At 35.6% G+C, this 16023-nt stretch overlaps 1 protein-coding gene across 3 annotated transcripts in view; it reads right to left on the bottom strand.

The window, feature by feature from the left end:
• The window catches only part of PFKP (phosphofructokinase, platelet), a 42502-nt gene that overhangs the window by 14526 nt on the left and 11953 nt on the right, over positions 1 to 16023 (bottom strand). For all 3 annotated transcript variants that reach the window (XM_053976265.1, XM_053976249.1, XM_053976257.1), the window contains exons 3-14: positions 12879 to 12956; positions 10412 to 10601; positions 7771 to 7936; positions 7080 to 7124; positions 6877 to 6985; positions 6329 to 6424; positions 5455 to 5547; positions 4966 to 5091; positions 4329 to 4393; positions 3684 to 3753; positions 1279 to 1425; positions 342 to 412 (exon numbers count right to left, since the gene is read on the bottom strand). In XM_053976265.1, the coding sequence (XP_053832240.1) occupies positions 342 to 412; positions 1279 to 1425; positions 3684 to 3753; positions 4329 to 4393; positions 4966 to 5091; positions 5455 to 5547; positions 6329 to 6424; positions 6877 to 6985; positions 7080 to 7124; positions 7771 to 7936; positions 10412 to 10601; positions 12879 to 12956 (1256 nt within the window). The remainder of the gene's footprint in view (positions 1 to 341; positions 413 to 1278; positions 1426 to 3683; positions 3754 to 4328; positions 4394 to 4965; positions 5092 to 5454; positions 5548 to 6328; positions 6425 to 6876; positions 6986 to 7079; positions 7125 to 7770; positions 7937 to 10411; positions 10602 to 12878; positions 12957 to 16023) is intronic.

Genomic DNA, 16023 nt, shown 5'->3' with positions numbered 1-16023 from the left:
TGTTTTACATATTTATCCATACAAGTAGCTCTTCCAGACAAACAATAAGAACTCATGTCAAGTGTAAAGAAACTGCAGGTTTGAAATCCTTTAAAGTGTAAGGACCTCAGGAAATTTTTAAGTTGAGGTCCCAACTCCCACTATTCAGAGCTGGTTCAGTACTATAAAGATACCCAAGCTGGAACAAAAGGATTTGAACAAAAAACAAACACAAAAAACCCCAATGTACAAAAATTGAGGACTTAAAAACACTCTGCGGGAGGAAACAAACATGGAATCATACAATGGTTATATAAAGCACTACAGTTCATCATATCAATTGACAAAAATATTGATGTTACCGTTTTGTACCAAGAATTGATCCTCCTTGACCAGTCCAGCCTCCAACATCTCCCCAGGAAATTTCCTTTATCTTTGAATAAAAGTAGAAAAGGAGATTTTGTTAAGTGATTATCCAATTACTTCTCTTGAGCTGCAGCAAACACCAGGTACTACTTCATGAAAAGCTGTTGTAACAAGTTATTGGGCACTGACATCACTAAAACTAAATGAGGTGAAGAAAGAAAACAGCATCAGGAGTTCAACTCCATTTCTCTTGAATTACTACAATCCCTTTCCATTACATTTGTTCTTTTTTCTTCCTGACCAAGATGAACCCTGTCTCTGTGTTTCATATCTCAATCCTATTCTCCCATCCTCTCCTACTGAATGTGAAGCAAAAAAATCTAAAGCTAGGTCTTTGATTTAAGTTTTGGGACATGTGGCTGCAGCCAGGCACAGAAATCAGTAATCTTGCATTCAGTTTCTCTTCAGTACACCAACCAATGCATAACATTTAAAAACAGGGGAATAGAAGAATCTAACTTACTTAATGGAAAAAAAAGCTTCCTCCATTAATAAGCACCATTACAAAGCTTCTCACAGCAAAGGAATACATATGCAATAAGTCATTGTTCAGAATCAGAGATTATTCTGCTACTCTGTGAAAAAATACAATATGCTATACATTGACCAAAACTCAAGGCAGGATTCATCTGAACTGATTTTGTAGCTTTGCAGCATGTGATTAGTAAAACACAGCATAAATGACTCTACAGACTTGAATAGTTGAGAAATACAGTTACAGTCTAGGTTTTATAGATTTTTATAAAATAAAAACACTTAGAGAACCAGTTCTCTCAGCAGTTATGACAGAACATACCTTCCAAGAACATGAACAAAGGTGGTGGTGTGGGATGGGGTACCTAGCACTTGGTAATGCACACACGTGACACTGACCTTCCCTCTAGCGAACCCTTCAAAACCATCAATGACAGCAAATATTTTGTGACCTTCAGTTATGCCAACTCTCACTGCAGCCCTCACGGCGGCATTCATTCCAGCTGCAGGGGCACCAACATTTAAAACTGCCACATTAAAATTACTCTGCAAGATAAAAATAATATTTAGTAAGGACTTTGACCTCTACACCATGGTTAATTTGTACATCATATGCCGTTGCTAAATACTGGAATGCAGGAAAGAAAATTTCAAAGCCCCTAAACATGTTGAAAATTTAAAGTTAACTGCAAGATGCAGACACATTTCCCCACTTTCAGAATATCAAAGAGACAAACAAACAAAAAAAAAAGAACGTTTGTTCTTAAATACGACTTTATCATAATTCCATTTGGTTTACAAGTTAAATTATTCATGTTTTTATATTCTAGCCCAGGTTCAAGAAACATAAAATAGCATCACAGAATAGTTTGGGTTGGAAGGACCATAAAGATCATCTCATTCCAACCCCCTGACATGGCCAGGGGATACCTTTCACTAGACCAGGCTGCTCAGAGCTCCACCCAACCTGGCCATGTTACCAGCTTCATGTTACTAAAGCAGGACTTTTTGGTTTTTTTTCCACGAACACACTAACAATAGCAAAAAAAAAAGAAAAGTAGGAACTGACTCTAGCACCACAGCATTTATGTGTGTATCATTAGTACAAGGCAGAGAGGAACAGACAAGTTTTAAAATTAAGGTAATGGCCAGGTTTCTCAAGCAGCTGACAATACATTAGTGAACAGGAGCACTCAGCATCTTTCCCAACACCACACATTTTCAGATTATGGAAGTTTTTAAAACAGTTCTCAATGACAATTGTAACAACTTGGGTCCTGCAGAAGAGGTAGAAGTTATTTAGCTATATTCTAGAAGATGAGAACAAATAAAAAAACAAAACTGACAAGTTAAGTAACTACCATGGAATCTCATCTGATTAAAAACCAAAACAAGCAAACAAAAAAACCCCAACCTAACAACAACCCCTTCAAAAAACCACAATAAAAGGGACATGAACCATAGTATATGCAAGGGTTTATTTGGGGTTCTTTTTTTCTGGTTCTGGTACAGTTGAAGGATTGTAGAAAAATGCAATGTAATTACAAACAGCAAAATATGTGTGCAGAAGCACTGCTGAAGCAGAGCATTCAGCTGGCTCTTCTGATCTGATCAGCTTAGCTCTTTCCTCAATTCCTGTGACATGCACATTTCATCTACTTTTTAATTCCTATTCAACCTCTTTTACTGAAGGCACACAGATTTTGTTCGTATGGTCAAATCCAAGTAGTTAGTAATTACACGTGGTCTACGTTTCCTTCTAATGCCATTTATCACAGAAGGTATGACAAAAGTATTTTAGAAAAAAAATGCAAAAGCCCAGTGCTAACAGTCCTGCATTTGCATTGCTGTATTAAGAAAAAAAAAAAGAAACCCACCACCCAAACACCTGATCTGCTAAGAAAATGTTAAATATCCACCTAAAAAATCCTGAATTCCTTCGTCTCGTGAAGGTCAGTCTTAGGTCCTTAATGTATTATCAATGTAATTTTGCTCCTTAATAATGCTGAGAAGCTACCACAAGTAATCATTACTCAAATATTTATTTGGGAAAAAGATTTCTAGAAAGTGTAAAAGCAACATCATTATGCAAATAAGGTCACAAATGGTCACAAACTACAATTAAAAGAGGAATTACCAAGTGAGATGACATAGTCACCAACTATGATCAAAGAGAACTATTCAGTAAACTTTCAATAAAACCAAAAAAAAATCCTTTAAAGATTTGTTTGCACACAAAATTTAGCGTCTGCTTCCTAAATAAATCCAAATTTCCTCTCATACTAATCTTAGGAACTACAAAGAAATTAAATGTCCGTTACTATGTCATGCAGAGTGACTTATTATTTCACAAAAAGGTGAAGGATCTGTCCTCAGTATTGCTTCCCATGAATTCCTGGATTTTCGTTTGCTCTTGAGTGGTTTTACCCTTCAGAAGGAAGGCTTAGAATTCTTTTAATATAGAACCCTCCTTTATAGAATGATTTTCAGAGTCTTAATCATAATCTTGAATATCACACCTCCTGCTCTCCAGGGTAAGAAACAGAGGGCAAAACAGTAACTGTTAGGATCAAACATTGTAACAATTGTGATCAGCTGTACATCCAAAACAGAAGTAAACTGTCTACAGCAATTTTCTAGTTACAATGGTATTTCTCTTTAAAAATTGTTACCTATTATTAGAATAAACTAGTGTGCATCTCTATAATATTTAATTTTAACCTATGCTATAATAGAGGTTTGAAGGGAGTTATTAATAGATCCCAAAAGCAGACATGCATTGCACAATCAACAAACCCCCTTACCTTTGGAAGCTCAGCATCTGGCTTTTTGTGAGACAGTAATTTGTATGTGTTAAGGTTGTTTTCAAAGCTCCTAAACAAATGAGCAAATAAGATAAGCAAATAAAATAGTAACATTTTAAACTCACAGTTATTTTAAAGGAACATTTGCATTTTTCAGAAACATTAAAAAACTGGTATGAAATACTAACACCATTGTTATTGCAAATACAAAACATGGCAAAAACTGGAAATCAGAGAACAATTAAAAATATTCAATTCTTTAAGATAAGAGTCATAAAACATGAAACAACTGTGCAGCTAAATAAATTAGTTTTCTAGACTTGGGAAAAAGTATTTTATTATCAGGCGACTTGAAACACAAATCACTCTCCTGACAGGACTGAAGAACACCTCTTCTAACATTACTGCTGGAAAAATACCAACTACTTATAAACAAGCTCACAGGACTGGCCTCAAATTCATGAATAAACAAATTTATCGTAGCTACCAGTCAGGTCATACAGCACAGAAGCTTTTTTGCTTTGTGACCAATTAGCCTAGGAACAGCTCCCAGTCTGACACAGCAGAGAATCAGAGTTTGCTTTGTTTTGCAAAGCAACTATGCTTTTCTTCAGCAAATGAACTGATATAAGCTATTGGACATACCTTCCACGAAGCCTCACAGCCTCAAGAAATCTTCCCTCATCCATGGCTTTCTGGACTTCTTGAGTCTTGAAAAAACAAGTTATTACTCAGTATGTTTAAAAAAGACAGGAGTTCAATTATGTAATATATTCCATATGTTAATATATTTCCACAGTGAAAAAAGAAATACTGACAATTCCTCAATTTATGAGCTACCTCCTCTCACAGCATAAATTAGGGTGGAGGAGAAGAAGAAAGTAGAAACAAATACCTAAAGTCTTAATGGGACAAAGAAATCAACATATCTATTATGCATTTTCTTCTTTCAGTTTAAACTGCAGTTTTAGTGAAGAAACCTGACTTGTGTGTGACATGTAATGGATGCAAGCATCTGAAGAATTTGTTATAACAATAAAACCAGAAAATCTGAGATCAAATTTTAGAACAAATTAAGAAGATATGTATTTCTTATTCCTTGATAGTTTGCAAATGAATAGTAACACATAGAGAACATACATGAACATCATTATTCATTCCCAAATATGGAAAAGTGCTGCACACATTCCATCAATGTCCTAATGAGAAAAGGCAATTATTGTACACAGTAGTCTGTTGCAGTAAATAAGTAACATAAATTGGCTTTTTGCCAGAGCCTCACCATCTGCACACATTCCATCAGAGGCAGACGGACAGCCTGGTTTCCAGACAGGGACACAACACAGGCAGGGGTAGCTGGAGTAGCTTCTAAAAGGGCAAGCACGGCTTCCACACCCATACGACTCGCCTGCAAGTAGAGATGTTTGAGTGCTCAAGCAAGCACTGAAATGCACAGGCTTCCAATCACACAAATGGTCCTGATTTCTTTGTAACTCAAGCTGACAAAAATCACTCCTTGGTAAGGTGAAAAAGTTGTGGGCTGTTTATACCTGTAAGTATGGATGACTAAGCTTCACATTTTGATGCTAAACATAGATTGCTTTACACAAAGTGCTTCACTACTCTGAATTTGAGCTATTCAGACAGTCAGTGTGAGGTAACAATTTGATTTGTCAAGTTGATCAGGTAGAGAACCATCCCACCCCCAAATAAATTATAAAATGTAGTTTTCCTATGTGGTGCCATGGGCAGTTATTTTGGGAATACTCACAAGAATTCTGTCAAAAGCTGAAGGGGTTCCACCTCTTTGCACATGACCCAGGATGGTTACTCGGGTGTCAAAACCAAGCCGTTGAACCACAAGCTGCATAGAATTTCAAAATACAGTGGGTTTATCATTACCATTATTTTATATTTATATAAAATATAAATATATATAACATTTATATATATGCTAGCATGATTGTATACTTAATACCACTTAGTGTTAAATGTTACTTCATAAAACTGCAATTCTGAATGAAGCCAAAGGTTTCTCTAAAACTGACACCTATGGAAAACAGAACTTCATAGTCACAGGACACATAAACCCCAGGTAAAGCCAAGTATCATAGCTCTCTTTTCCACCAATGACTATTTCCCAATTTACTTCTTAATGACTCCTTAAAAAAAAAAAAAGCAGAAAAATTCAGCTTAAAAGTTTTCTTAATCTTAGACACCAATAAAATTTTTAGCACAGCAATCATTTGGACAAGACTTTGTCCAAAGCACACAGTATAGTTCACTGTGAGACAGACCAATATTAAAAATTTTACAAGACATACGAAGTAAAATAGGATTATAAATACATAAAATAGGATTATAAATTTGAGCTGATTTCAAACTGTCAGTGAAGGCATCCATGAAGCAGATGCTTTTCAACTGCTGTGTTGTACTACAAGGAGAAAAGGTTCCAATTAAATGCCACTGAAAACATTGCCCCTTAATTTGACTATGGAATTTTAGATAACAAAGCACAAGCATAAAATACAATGGTGTGATAAGCTACCTAATAGGAACAGATTTACTCGACAAAAATGTTATTGTTAACAATAAGCCCCATCTTATGAACAGAAATCTTGTATCATAGGGATGTTGACACCTACATCCTTAACCTTCTCTGATGTTATAGGTTTGTTGTGACAATCAATAGCTCCTTCAGCTACAATAATAATATTCAGCCTTTTCTTTCGTGCTCGGTTCTGTAATAAAAATAAAAGCACATTCATGTAGTTAAAAAAAAACAAGAGTAATTTTCAATATCATTTTATCATCAATTGCTCTACATTAAGCTAATAGGATTTGAGGAAACATTTCTTGTATTTGATCACTCATACGTGATTTGCTCTCACACCTTTTATTTTCATACTCATCTTTTCACTGATGAAGTAAAATGTCTAACATCAAACTGCTGAGGAAATGTACACATATTGCTTATATAAATACAATTTTATGCCATTCCCAGGGTGGGTCATATGATTCCTCAGAACAATCACAGAGTGCAAGAAAAAAAAAAACGTTCAAGATCACAGAGAACTTTATGTGACATCAAAACCAAAGACTTCCTTAAAGTCCTGATCACACTTTTTAATCACTGCTTTCAAATAAACATCCACAAAGACTTTAGGGAACCTCAAACACATTAACAAATTACCTCTGAAAGCTTAACACACATTGAATCTTCCCAGCCTTCTTCTGGTGGGTATTCAGGAATAAACACCCAATCTGCACCACAGGCTAAGGCACTAACCAGAGCTAGATACCTAAAAAATAGAACAAATGATTAGACTTTTACAGTTCAGATTTCTTTCATAATTGTACTGGTACAAGACACAAAATGCTGAAGACAATACATACCCACAGTGTCGCCCCATAACCTCCAGAACAAATGTCCTCTGATGGCTGTAAAAATAAGAAAACAAATTAACTGAACCTAGTATCATGAAACACCTTGTGTTTACTATGGTTTCTGAACTTGGAATTCCTTAGCAAAACAGAAAAACATTAGGAGAACAAAATCATTGGCATATTAAATAATCTATTTAAAATTAAGTATCTTCCAATGCATTATTCATTTTCACTACTTTCTTGTAAAACATGTATGGGCAGCTATGAGAGAAGATAACCTTTACTGGAAATGTAAATGATGCAGACTTACAGTTAAGAACTGTAATGGTATAGCTGTATTTTTAAAAAATCATTTAATTGCTTAATTCTTACTGAAATAAAGCTTATATAAGACAGATGCTATTTTTGGACTACTCATGGTCTGTCTGGATCTTCTCTAACAGACTATGTCTGAAAAAGACTAAAAACATTAAACCAAGTCTGCCCCTAAGGCTGATGCAGTCTCTATGATTGCATACTTGAAGTGTTGCCATGACACGAATGATGAAAAAGCAGTTACTAAGGAAAAAAAGAAACCAAGACATTTGGAATATGCAGTCAAAAAAGAAATTTTATTTCCCCACCTACCTAAACGCTACTTAAAATGAACTTAAACAAATGTGTGTATTTGTTATCAGTCTCTATAATATGCTCAATTTACCTCTGAGCAGTGGTCATGATGGCATCCACAACTTCAATTATTCTGTGCAGAGCTGAGTCAGTACCTATGGTCATATCAGTGCCACAGAAGTCATTGTCTATGGATCCAACCATTCCCACAATGTTAAGGTAAGCATATTTCTTAACAGCCTCTGCATCAATCTTTCCTGGAAAGAAGTATTCAGAGAAAGAACTATAAGACTATTAAAAAAAAAAAAATAGATGTATTGCTTGGGTGCTCTACTTTTAAAAACTAAACATATCCAAACATTAAATTATGTTTAGATATTTTAGGTAACAGGTTAGTCAAAACTACAAACAAAAGCCAATCAAACATCCAAACAAAAGAATCCTGAACAGAACTCCTTACAGTAAGGAAGGAAATAAGAGCTTTTCAGTCCATCTCAAAGTGTCAAATAATTATCAAGTTTTGTAACCAACCTTAGAATTTATGGTTTCAAATTAAAACAGTATAATTCAAACTGTAGTCTCAGTGTATAACATGCAATAAAGAAGCAAAAGGATGCAAATTGGGCATATGGTAAACAGTTAGAATGGCATTATGGGCATATGTAAACAGTTAGAAACCAGCATCCACCTTTTGAAGACTTCTCTTTTGCAACACTGAAAGGCTCTGATTTCATTATTAATAAGCAAACAGAACAGAAAAGCTCCTATTCTATATCTTAGCGGTGTCTCCCAAGACAGCAATGAAAATGCTGCATCATCCAAGAGTTCTAAAGGATCTCAAGGATGAAAATACCTTAGCTGCTTAAGCACTTAAAACTACCTTAGTATCTGTGGATGGGATGGTAGTAAATATAATGCCAAATTTTTAATATGAGATTCAAGAACTATGTATCAGTGTGTTTAATGTCTACATTACAGAAAAACAGCAGAAACCATAATGAAAAATATAAAAATGTCCATGAAGATATATATAACATTGTGAAGAAGAATCAAAATGTTTTCTATGAATGTATACCATGCATTACAAACCTCTTCTAGAGTTCCAAATGTGACTTAATATCTGGTTGACATATTCTACTTAGATTTCTAAAAAACCATTGACAAAGTCATTTGCCAAAGGATTTTGAGGAAACTAAGCAGACACTGTATAAGACAGAAGGCTTTTCATAGAGTAAATAATGTGAAACAGAGGGTAAAAAATTAGAGGCAGAAGGCAGTGGTAAACACAAATTCTTGTATCTTAGGAAGGCAACCAATGGAGTTCTACAGGGATCTGCGCTGTTCAACACACTCAGCAATAACCTGGAAAAGGGAATGAGCAGCAAAGTGCCAAAGTTTACTGATCAAACTGAATTATTTGGGATCTAAACGTATGGAGTGTTTGAGAAGAAATGAAGACTAGCAAGACACAGTGAGCAGTAAAGTATCAGATGGAATTCATTGCAGATAAATGTAAACTAAGACACATGAAAAAAAATGTACCTTAACATCACAAACAAAACAACACTATTTCCAGCATAATATAATAATGCTGTTTTCATTAATAAATCAGCTTCAATGCTCAATAGCAGTAAAAAAAATCAAAATATTAGAAAATATTAAGAAAAGAATAGAGAACAAAACAAAGATCATTATACTACTGTGTAGATCCATGGTTTGCCCTCATCTTGAATACTGGGTGCAGTTGTGGTCCTCCCCACCTCAAAACAGGGTAGAACTGGAAAAGGTTCAGAGAAGGGCAACAAAGATGATCAAAGATATAGAACTTACATATAAGGAACAACTAAGCAAACTAGGGTTCTTCCATCTAGAAAAAGAGATGATGAAGGGAAAATAAGACAGCTGCAAAATCTCAAGTGGCATGCAGAGATGAAGCAGGATTGATCATTAATGGTTTATTCTAGCACAGAAACTATGGACATCAAATGATCTAGAAGCCAGCAGTATCAAAATAAACAGAGGAAGATTCTTCACAATCTTCATTATTGAGTGAAGCTGCAGAACTCCTTGCTACACAATGTTTTCAGCAAAACTCTGTATGCTTTCAAGTAGACTGTATACATTTATGGAAGAGAAATTCATTAAGGACTGCTAACATCATCTGGTTCAGGAAGCTCCAAAGACAGAAATGGATGGAACCTATCAGAGTTTTTATGTATTATGAGTAACATATAGCATCAACACAGCATTATTTTATTCTTTACTCTTCCCTAAACATTCTCCTGGATGCTATCAAAGGCAACTACTGGGCTGGCTGTACTTCTATCAACAGCCACCTAATGTTCTGATATTAAACAAATAGTGATGTACAGGAAGGAAAGCATCATAATTTAGTAACATACAAATGTGTAGCTTGTTGTAGGAAAGGAATTACCACCTCAGATTGGATATGAGGGCATAGGGCTTTTCAAGAAAAACATAAGAGATTCAAATGCTGAAAATGATTCATAATAGAGGACAAAAGCCACAAAGACTGTTGCCCATTTGGCCTTTTTTGAACCTTTATGATACACACAAGCGGATGTACAGAAACCAAAAGGTATTATTTTATGAAGAACCACATAATTTCCTAGAATGAACACATCTGATTTTTAAACTTTAGATGCACCCTCTGGATACAGTCTGCACACCTACAGTTAGGGGAAGTCTAGGGGGCCTGAAGGCACACTCACCTTTCTGTGCCAGCTCTTCCAGCAGCCCGCTCCACTCCTCCCGGAAGAGGTTGGCGCCGGTCAAGCTGCCGTCGCCGCCGATCACGCAGAGGTTGGTGATCCCTCTCTGCACCAGGTTGAAGGCAGCCTGCAGGCGGCCCTCGCGCGTGCGGAAGGATTTGCAGCGCGCGCTGCCGATCACGGTGCCTCCCTAGGAGAGGGAAGAGCAGCACTTTTAGTTAATGATCCGGTATTTTACTGTACATTTCTAAGATGGATCAATGAGTTTTGTAGTATAACCTCCGTCTTTTAATTTACGGTGAGGTAAGGTAATGATAAACAGATTATCAAACCTGGGGGAATTTATGTTCAAGAACAAATACATACACACACAAGGGAAAACCAAAAAAATCCACTCAAAAATGACTGATAAAGAGCTATTCTGGAAGGAAAATGTTAAATTACGTCACATTCATTTTAGCAGTATTAAAATAAATAGGTTGTTACTTATATTTAATGGCAAGAGTAAAAGTGATATATTAACTAGTTAAGTAATTACATAAAAAATCAGTGTGGTATTTTTCCCCCTAATATCACAAGATACATAGACAATAGGAGAAAAAATGTATCCCTGAAATTCAAAATCAGCATCCATTGTTATTCCACAGAATTATGGAAATAACTGCCTTTAATTCCTTATAAATCAGACTAATGCTACATTTTCTGTTTTATTGATTGTCTGTTGCATTTATTAATATGAATTAAAAAGCTTCTTTTGGAAATGGTGGTGGTCATTTTTAAAAATAACTGAACTGCCCCATAACTGAAAACTGCTGGGTGCCTTGCTGGACACACATCATTTACATGTCTTCTGTGTTTAGGTTGTTCAGTCACTCAAGAAGTTTAACTTTTGCCTTATTTATTGTAACAGTAAAAAGTAGTATCAATTAAGACCGAAAAAACTACTTTTTTTTCCTGCAGGCAAATCTGGAGATGATTACATCACTTCTGCATAAATATTCCCTTCACTTTAACTTGTAGTAAATCTGTCACATCCATCTAAATTTGAGCTTCAAATCTGCAGTGGTTGTACTAACACAATTTATCCTATCAATAGATGTTTCAGATCTCAGGCTAGTTTGTCATCTGTGTTGCGTAGCTACTAGTGCAAAGAAAAAAGAAAGTGGAACAGAATTCAGCTGTCTCCAGTAAAAAAGGTAAATGTGTACACACAGAGATGCTCAAAAAAAAAAAAAAAAAAAAAAACAAACAATCAGAACTAAAAAATGTCTCTAAAACTAGGTATTTTCATACTTAGAAGAAAACAGCTGCAACAGGAAAAGAAACTGTACAAGAAACAAAGTGCTACTTGTTCTGAATGAACAGAAATATACAATAGGCTGCAAAACCTTTCTCATCAAAATAAATAAACACATTCTGTAAGATACATGCTGACATTTATTGTTGGTCTGTTGAATTACCAGCAATAAAGCTCAGAAAGATGTTTTTCTTTTACACTACACACGTACAGGAGCCTATAACCTGCTCCTGCCTATGCTCCTGTGTGGCTTGGCCAAGAGAACTCAATTTTCCTGTCATCGTAAGATGCATCTGGATGATGCTCTTAGTCATATTGTTTAGTTCTGGGCCTCAATGATCCTTATGGGTCCCTGTCAACTTGATAAATTCCATGATTCTACTTACATATTCTGCAAGATAGACATGGAGGAAAAAAAGAAGAAAAACAACCAAACACAAGGGACAAAATACCTCACAGTACCCCAGGGCATTGGTTTAAAAAAAAAAAAATTGTCTCTGCTAACTATTTTATGTTCATTAGCTTTACAAAAAGCCTCCAAAGAAGCCCACGCTTCATGTGGAGGTAGTTTTCAGAAACCTTGGCAAGCAGTAAGGCCTCTTCGCCAAACACAGCACCTGCTCTGGAAGAGGTAACAACATTACCATGCTGAGCAAAAGCTGAGGAGATCCAAATGGCCACACTGCAGAATGTTGTAATAAAAATGTACTAAGTCATTGGCAGTATCTGAGCTCTGCAGAATTGCACTGTAATTACATCCGTTACTATAATTCTAAATCCACTTACACAAAAGCCAACAGGGTTTCGAAAGAAATTATTTGCCTTACAAAACACAGCTCTTTCAAGTTTTGGCCCTATAATGTCTTTTTTATTAAATATAGACTTGCCAGTATGGCTTTAGGAGGCTAATGACATGTGACATTGCAAATCTATAATAAAGGCTTTCAAGATTATTTCTGGGGTCCAAATTCAAGACTACACCATGATCTTTAGCAAGTGTCAGCCATCGACACTGTAGAAATCAGACTTGGCTGGAAGTGGTATGACTGGTCACTCAGTCATCACACACAGTCCAAATATATAAATCCCGGGGTTGCCTGGATCTAGAATTTTGGCTCTTCTGTTTGAATAAAGAGGTTTTGGGTCCCACTCTCACCCCTTAGCACTTACCACTTGCAGGATACTTGAAACACTTTCCCATGAAACTTCTACAATATTATCACCTCCATCAACCATTCCCTGGTAACCCTGTAAAAGGGAAAGTATTTCATAAGTCTGATTTTAAAAACTATATCAAATTTCCACTACAGTAATACTCACTTTGTGCACTTTAATACAACTTTAATTAAAAACACTGAATAAAAAAAATACTCAATTTAAATAAAACAATATTCAAGAAGGTATCACTGCTTGCTTTATGGAGGGGGGGAGGGGGGAAGCAAAACAAACCCTCTTCCTAAAGGATCAGTTCCAAAAACAACATCAAGATAAGGTAATACTTTACAGAGATTACACAGCTATAAAACTAAAATGGTAATGTGCTGCTTCTTGTAGAATAAATATTCAATTTTTTTTTTTCAAAAATCTACAAAGAACTTTGAAATGCATTATAAAATATGTTCCTTAAAAATATGACCTCAGCCTGGGGCCATGAACTTAGGAAATCTTTGTAACACATTGTACATTTCCCCCCCCAGTGCTGGTAATAAGCAAAACAAGATAAAGAGCAATACCCAAAATCTTTTCATGAAAGAACAAGAAATCAGATGACACAACTTTTTTTTTTTTTTTTTTGAGGCAGTCACACAATAAGTAAAAGACATTTAATAGGAAAGAAATACAATTTTTAGTGATGCATTTAAGAAATTCCTAATACCTTAAGTGGTCTTCCAAAACCACTGCATGCTGTAATATGAAAAGAACTACACTTATCTGAAAGAAGGAAAAATATCCAGCAAGCAGCTAAAGGGTTTTGCCTGGCTTTTTTTTATTACCTCTCTACAAAAATACTAGCAAAATGGCAATTACAGATTCTTTTCCATTAGATGATATTGTGAACATTGATTAAGACAAAAAAAAAACAAACCAAAAATAGGGAAGGGGAGGGGGAGGGGAGGGGGGGAGGGAGAGGGAGAGAAAAGAGAAGAGAAAAAGCAGTCAAGTCCTAAGTTTGGAAAACCATAACTGACAGACAACAGAATATATCTGGAATTACCACTCAACTTTTTGACATCTATTTAAATCCACAGGGAAAAAGCACAACATGTTAAAGAAAATAAACAGAAAACTACTAAAGAAAAATAACCATGACAATGGTTATGTCTCCATTTTTAGATTAGTTGTACATATTCCCCAAACCAAGGAACAATTAGTTAACATTTCTTTTCTGTGAAGTTTTTTCATTAAGTTAGGAACTAGAAAAAGAAGGGAGTTCAGAAAACAGCAAAACTGATATTATAAACTGGAAAAACTTAATTTTACACAATTCAGAGTATATGCAGAATTTACTCAATAAGCAGTAACCTGGAAACATACTAAGCCTAAAGTGGCTTAGTATTCATATAATATATATGATTTTTAATGTCAAACTTTGAGTCCTCACCAGCACGAGAAAATAAGAATGTAAAGACAACCTGGACACAGCAAAAGTACAAGTTACTCAATTAGGCCTTTTAGGATTCCCGTACAGATTCCAAGGGGAATGCATGAAAGTTTTTTCTCAGTGAGGCTTGACTGAATAATTTAGAGACAATATGATCAAATAACATCCAGATGGAAAAATGCTTATGTGTCTAATTTCTGCCATCCAAAAGACCTTTTCAATATCTTGTACACTCTCCAGATAACGTTGACATGATCTAATGTATACACACAGAATGTCGTGGGTTGAATGGGACCTTAAAAGATCATCAAGCTTCCAGTTCCCCAGCCATCAGCAGGGACATCTCCCACTAGATCAGGCTGCTCAATGCCCCATCCAACCTGGCCTGGAACACTGCCAGGGTTGGGGCATCCACATCTTCTCTGGGAAACCTGCTCCAGTGATTCACCACTCTCACAGTGAAGAATTCCCTTCATATAGCTAATCTACATTTCCACTCTTTCAGTTTGACCCTATTACTCCTTGTCCCATCATTACAGTTCCTGGTGATCTTCCCAGTTCCCTTGAGGGCCCCTACATACAGGACATACTATTTGTATGTTAATGTACACACACAATGATTTGAAGAGCTAAGCCATTATTTACACAATTCGTTCAAAATTAGAGCAAAGTGGAAAAGGAATAATGTTTAATCTACATATCAATTTAAAAATTCTCCCTCAGATAAAGTGCAAAGATCCTCAGAAAGAAACATTACAGTAGATACAACTAAACTTGATGATGGCTAATAAATTAGTAAGTTCATTCATCACCAGCTTTGCTTGTTTGCTTTTTTTTTTTAACATAGAATTCGATGTTCCTTATATCATTCACTAATGAAGTAAAAGGTTTTCCTCTAAGTATTTCTATTGACAACTACAATAACTCAAGAGATCCACTGGCAATAAATAGTGTGATGTTGCATCTTAATTCAGTTTGTAACACTGACTACAGTAAGCTGCACTGAGAGCTGACAAAAATATATACAGTTCATGTGTGCTCAAGTCATTCACCTTCCATTTTAACTTGAGAGGAAAAACAAAAGTGCATCCAAAGAAGTATTACATATAAGAAATATATACATAAATAAGACTGATAGGATTCCCAATTTTCAGATTAACAAATCTAAAACACAGAAAAAAGCAAAGAGAGAAAATAGTAGCTTAAGACATGAACCACCTCACAGCTAGGCTAAGGATGAGCTATGACCCATTCCTGCACCATGTTTCTTTGAAATAGAAGGACTTTATGCATTTTGGCCAGGAGTCCATATCTATGCAGACAACTGAGAACTGAGGATGTATTAACAATTCCTCCCACTACAAGGTAAGGGCGGGGAACCTTTGGAATCATGATCTGTTTGAACCGTTACATGAAGTTTTCCTGATTCAGTTGTCTGGCAAGTATGTGTATGCTACCTCTGAATAAGGTAGATAGAACTGTCACTTTGTTTTCCACACCATTAGAAGATGCAAGCTATAGAATTAAAACAACTTTCTAGAAAAGCTATTGGGGGAAAAATGAATTACTAATTACAACTGAAGCATTAATGATGATAATTTTCATTTATTGTTTTATTTATGTAAACACTGATGAGGACTGGACAATGTATGTTTGAAGGTTTACCACTGTCACTGTTCCAATTGTATGGTTACCGAAAATCACTGGCAGGTG

This window comes from Vidua macroura, chromosome 1, assembly GCF_024509145.1.
Source record: "Vidua macroura isolate BioBank_ID:100142 chromosome 1, ASM2450914v1, whole genome shotgun sequence".
NCBI lineage: Eukaryota > Metazoa > Chordata > Aves > Passeriformes > Viduidae > Vidua > Vidua macroura.
The sequence above is the reverse complement of the archived record's forward strand: the minus strand, read 5'-3'. Positions and strand labels throughout refer to the sequence as shown.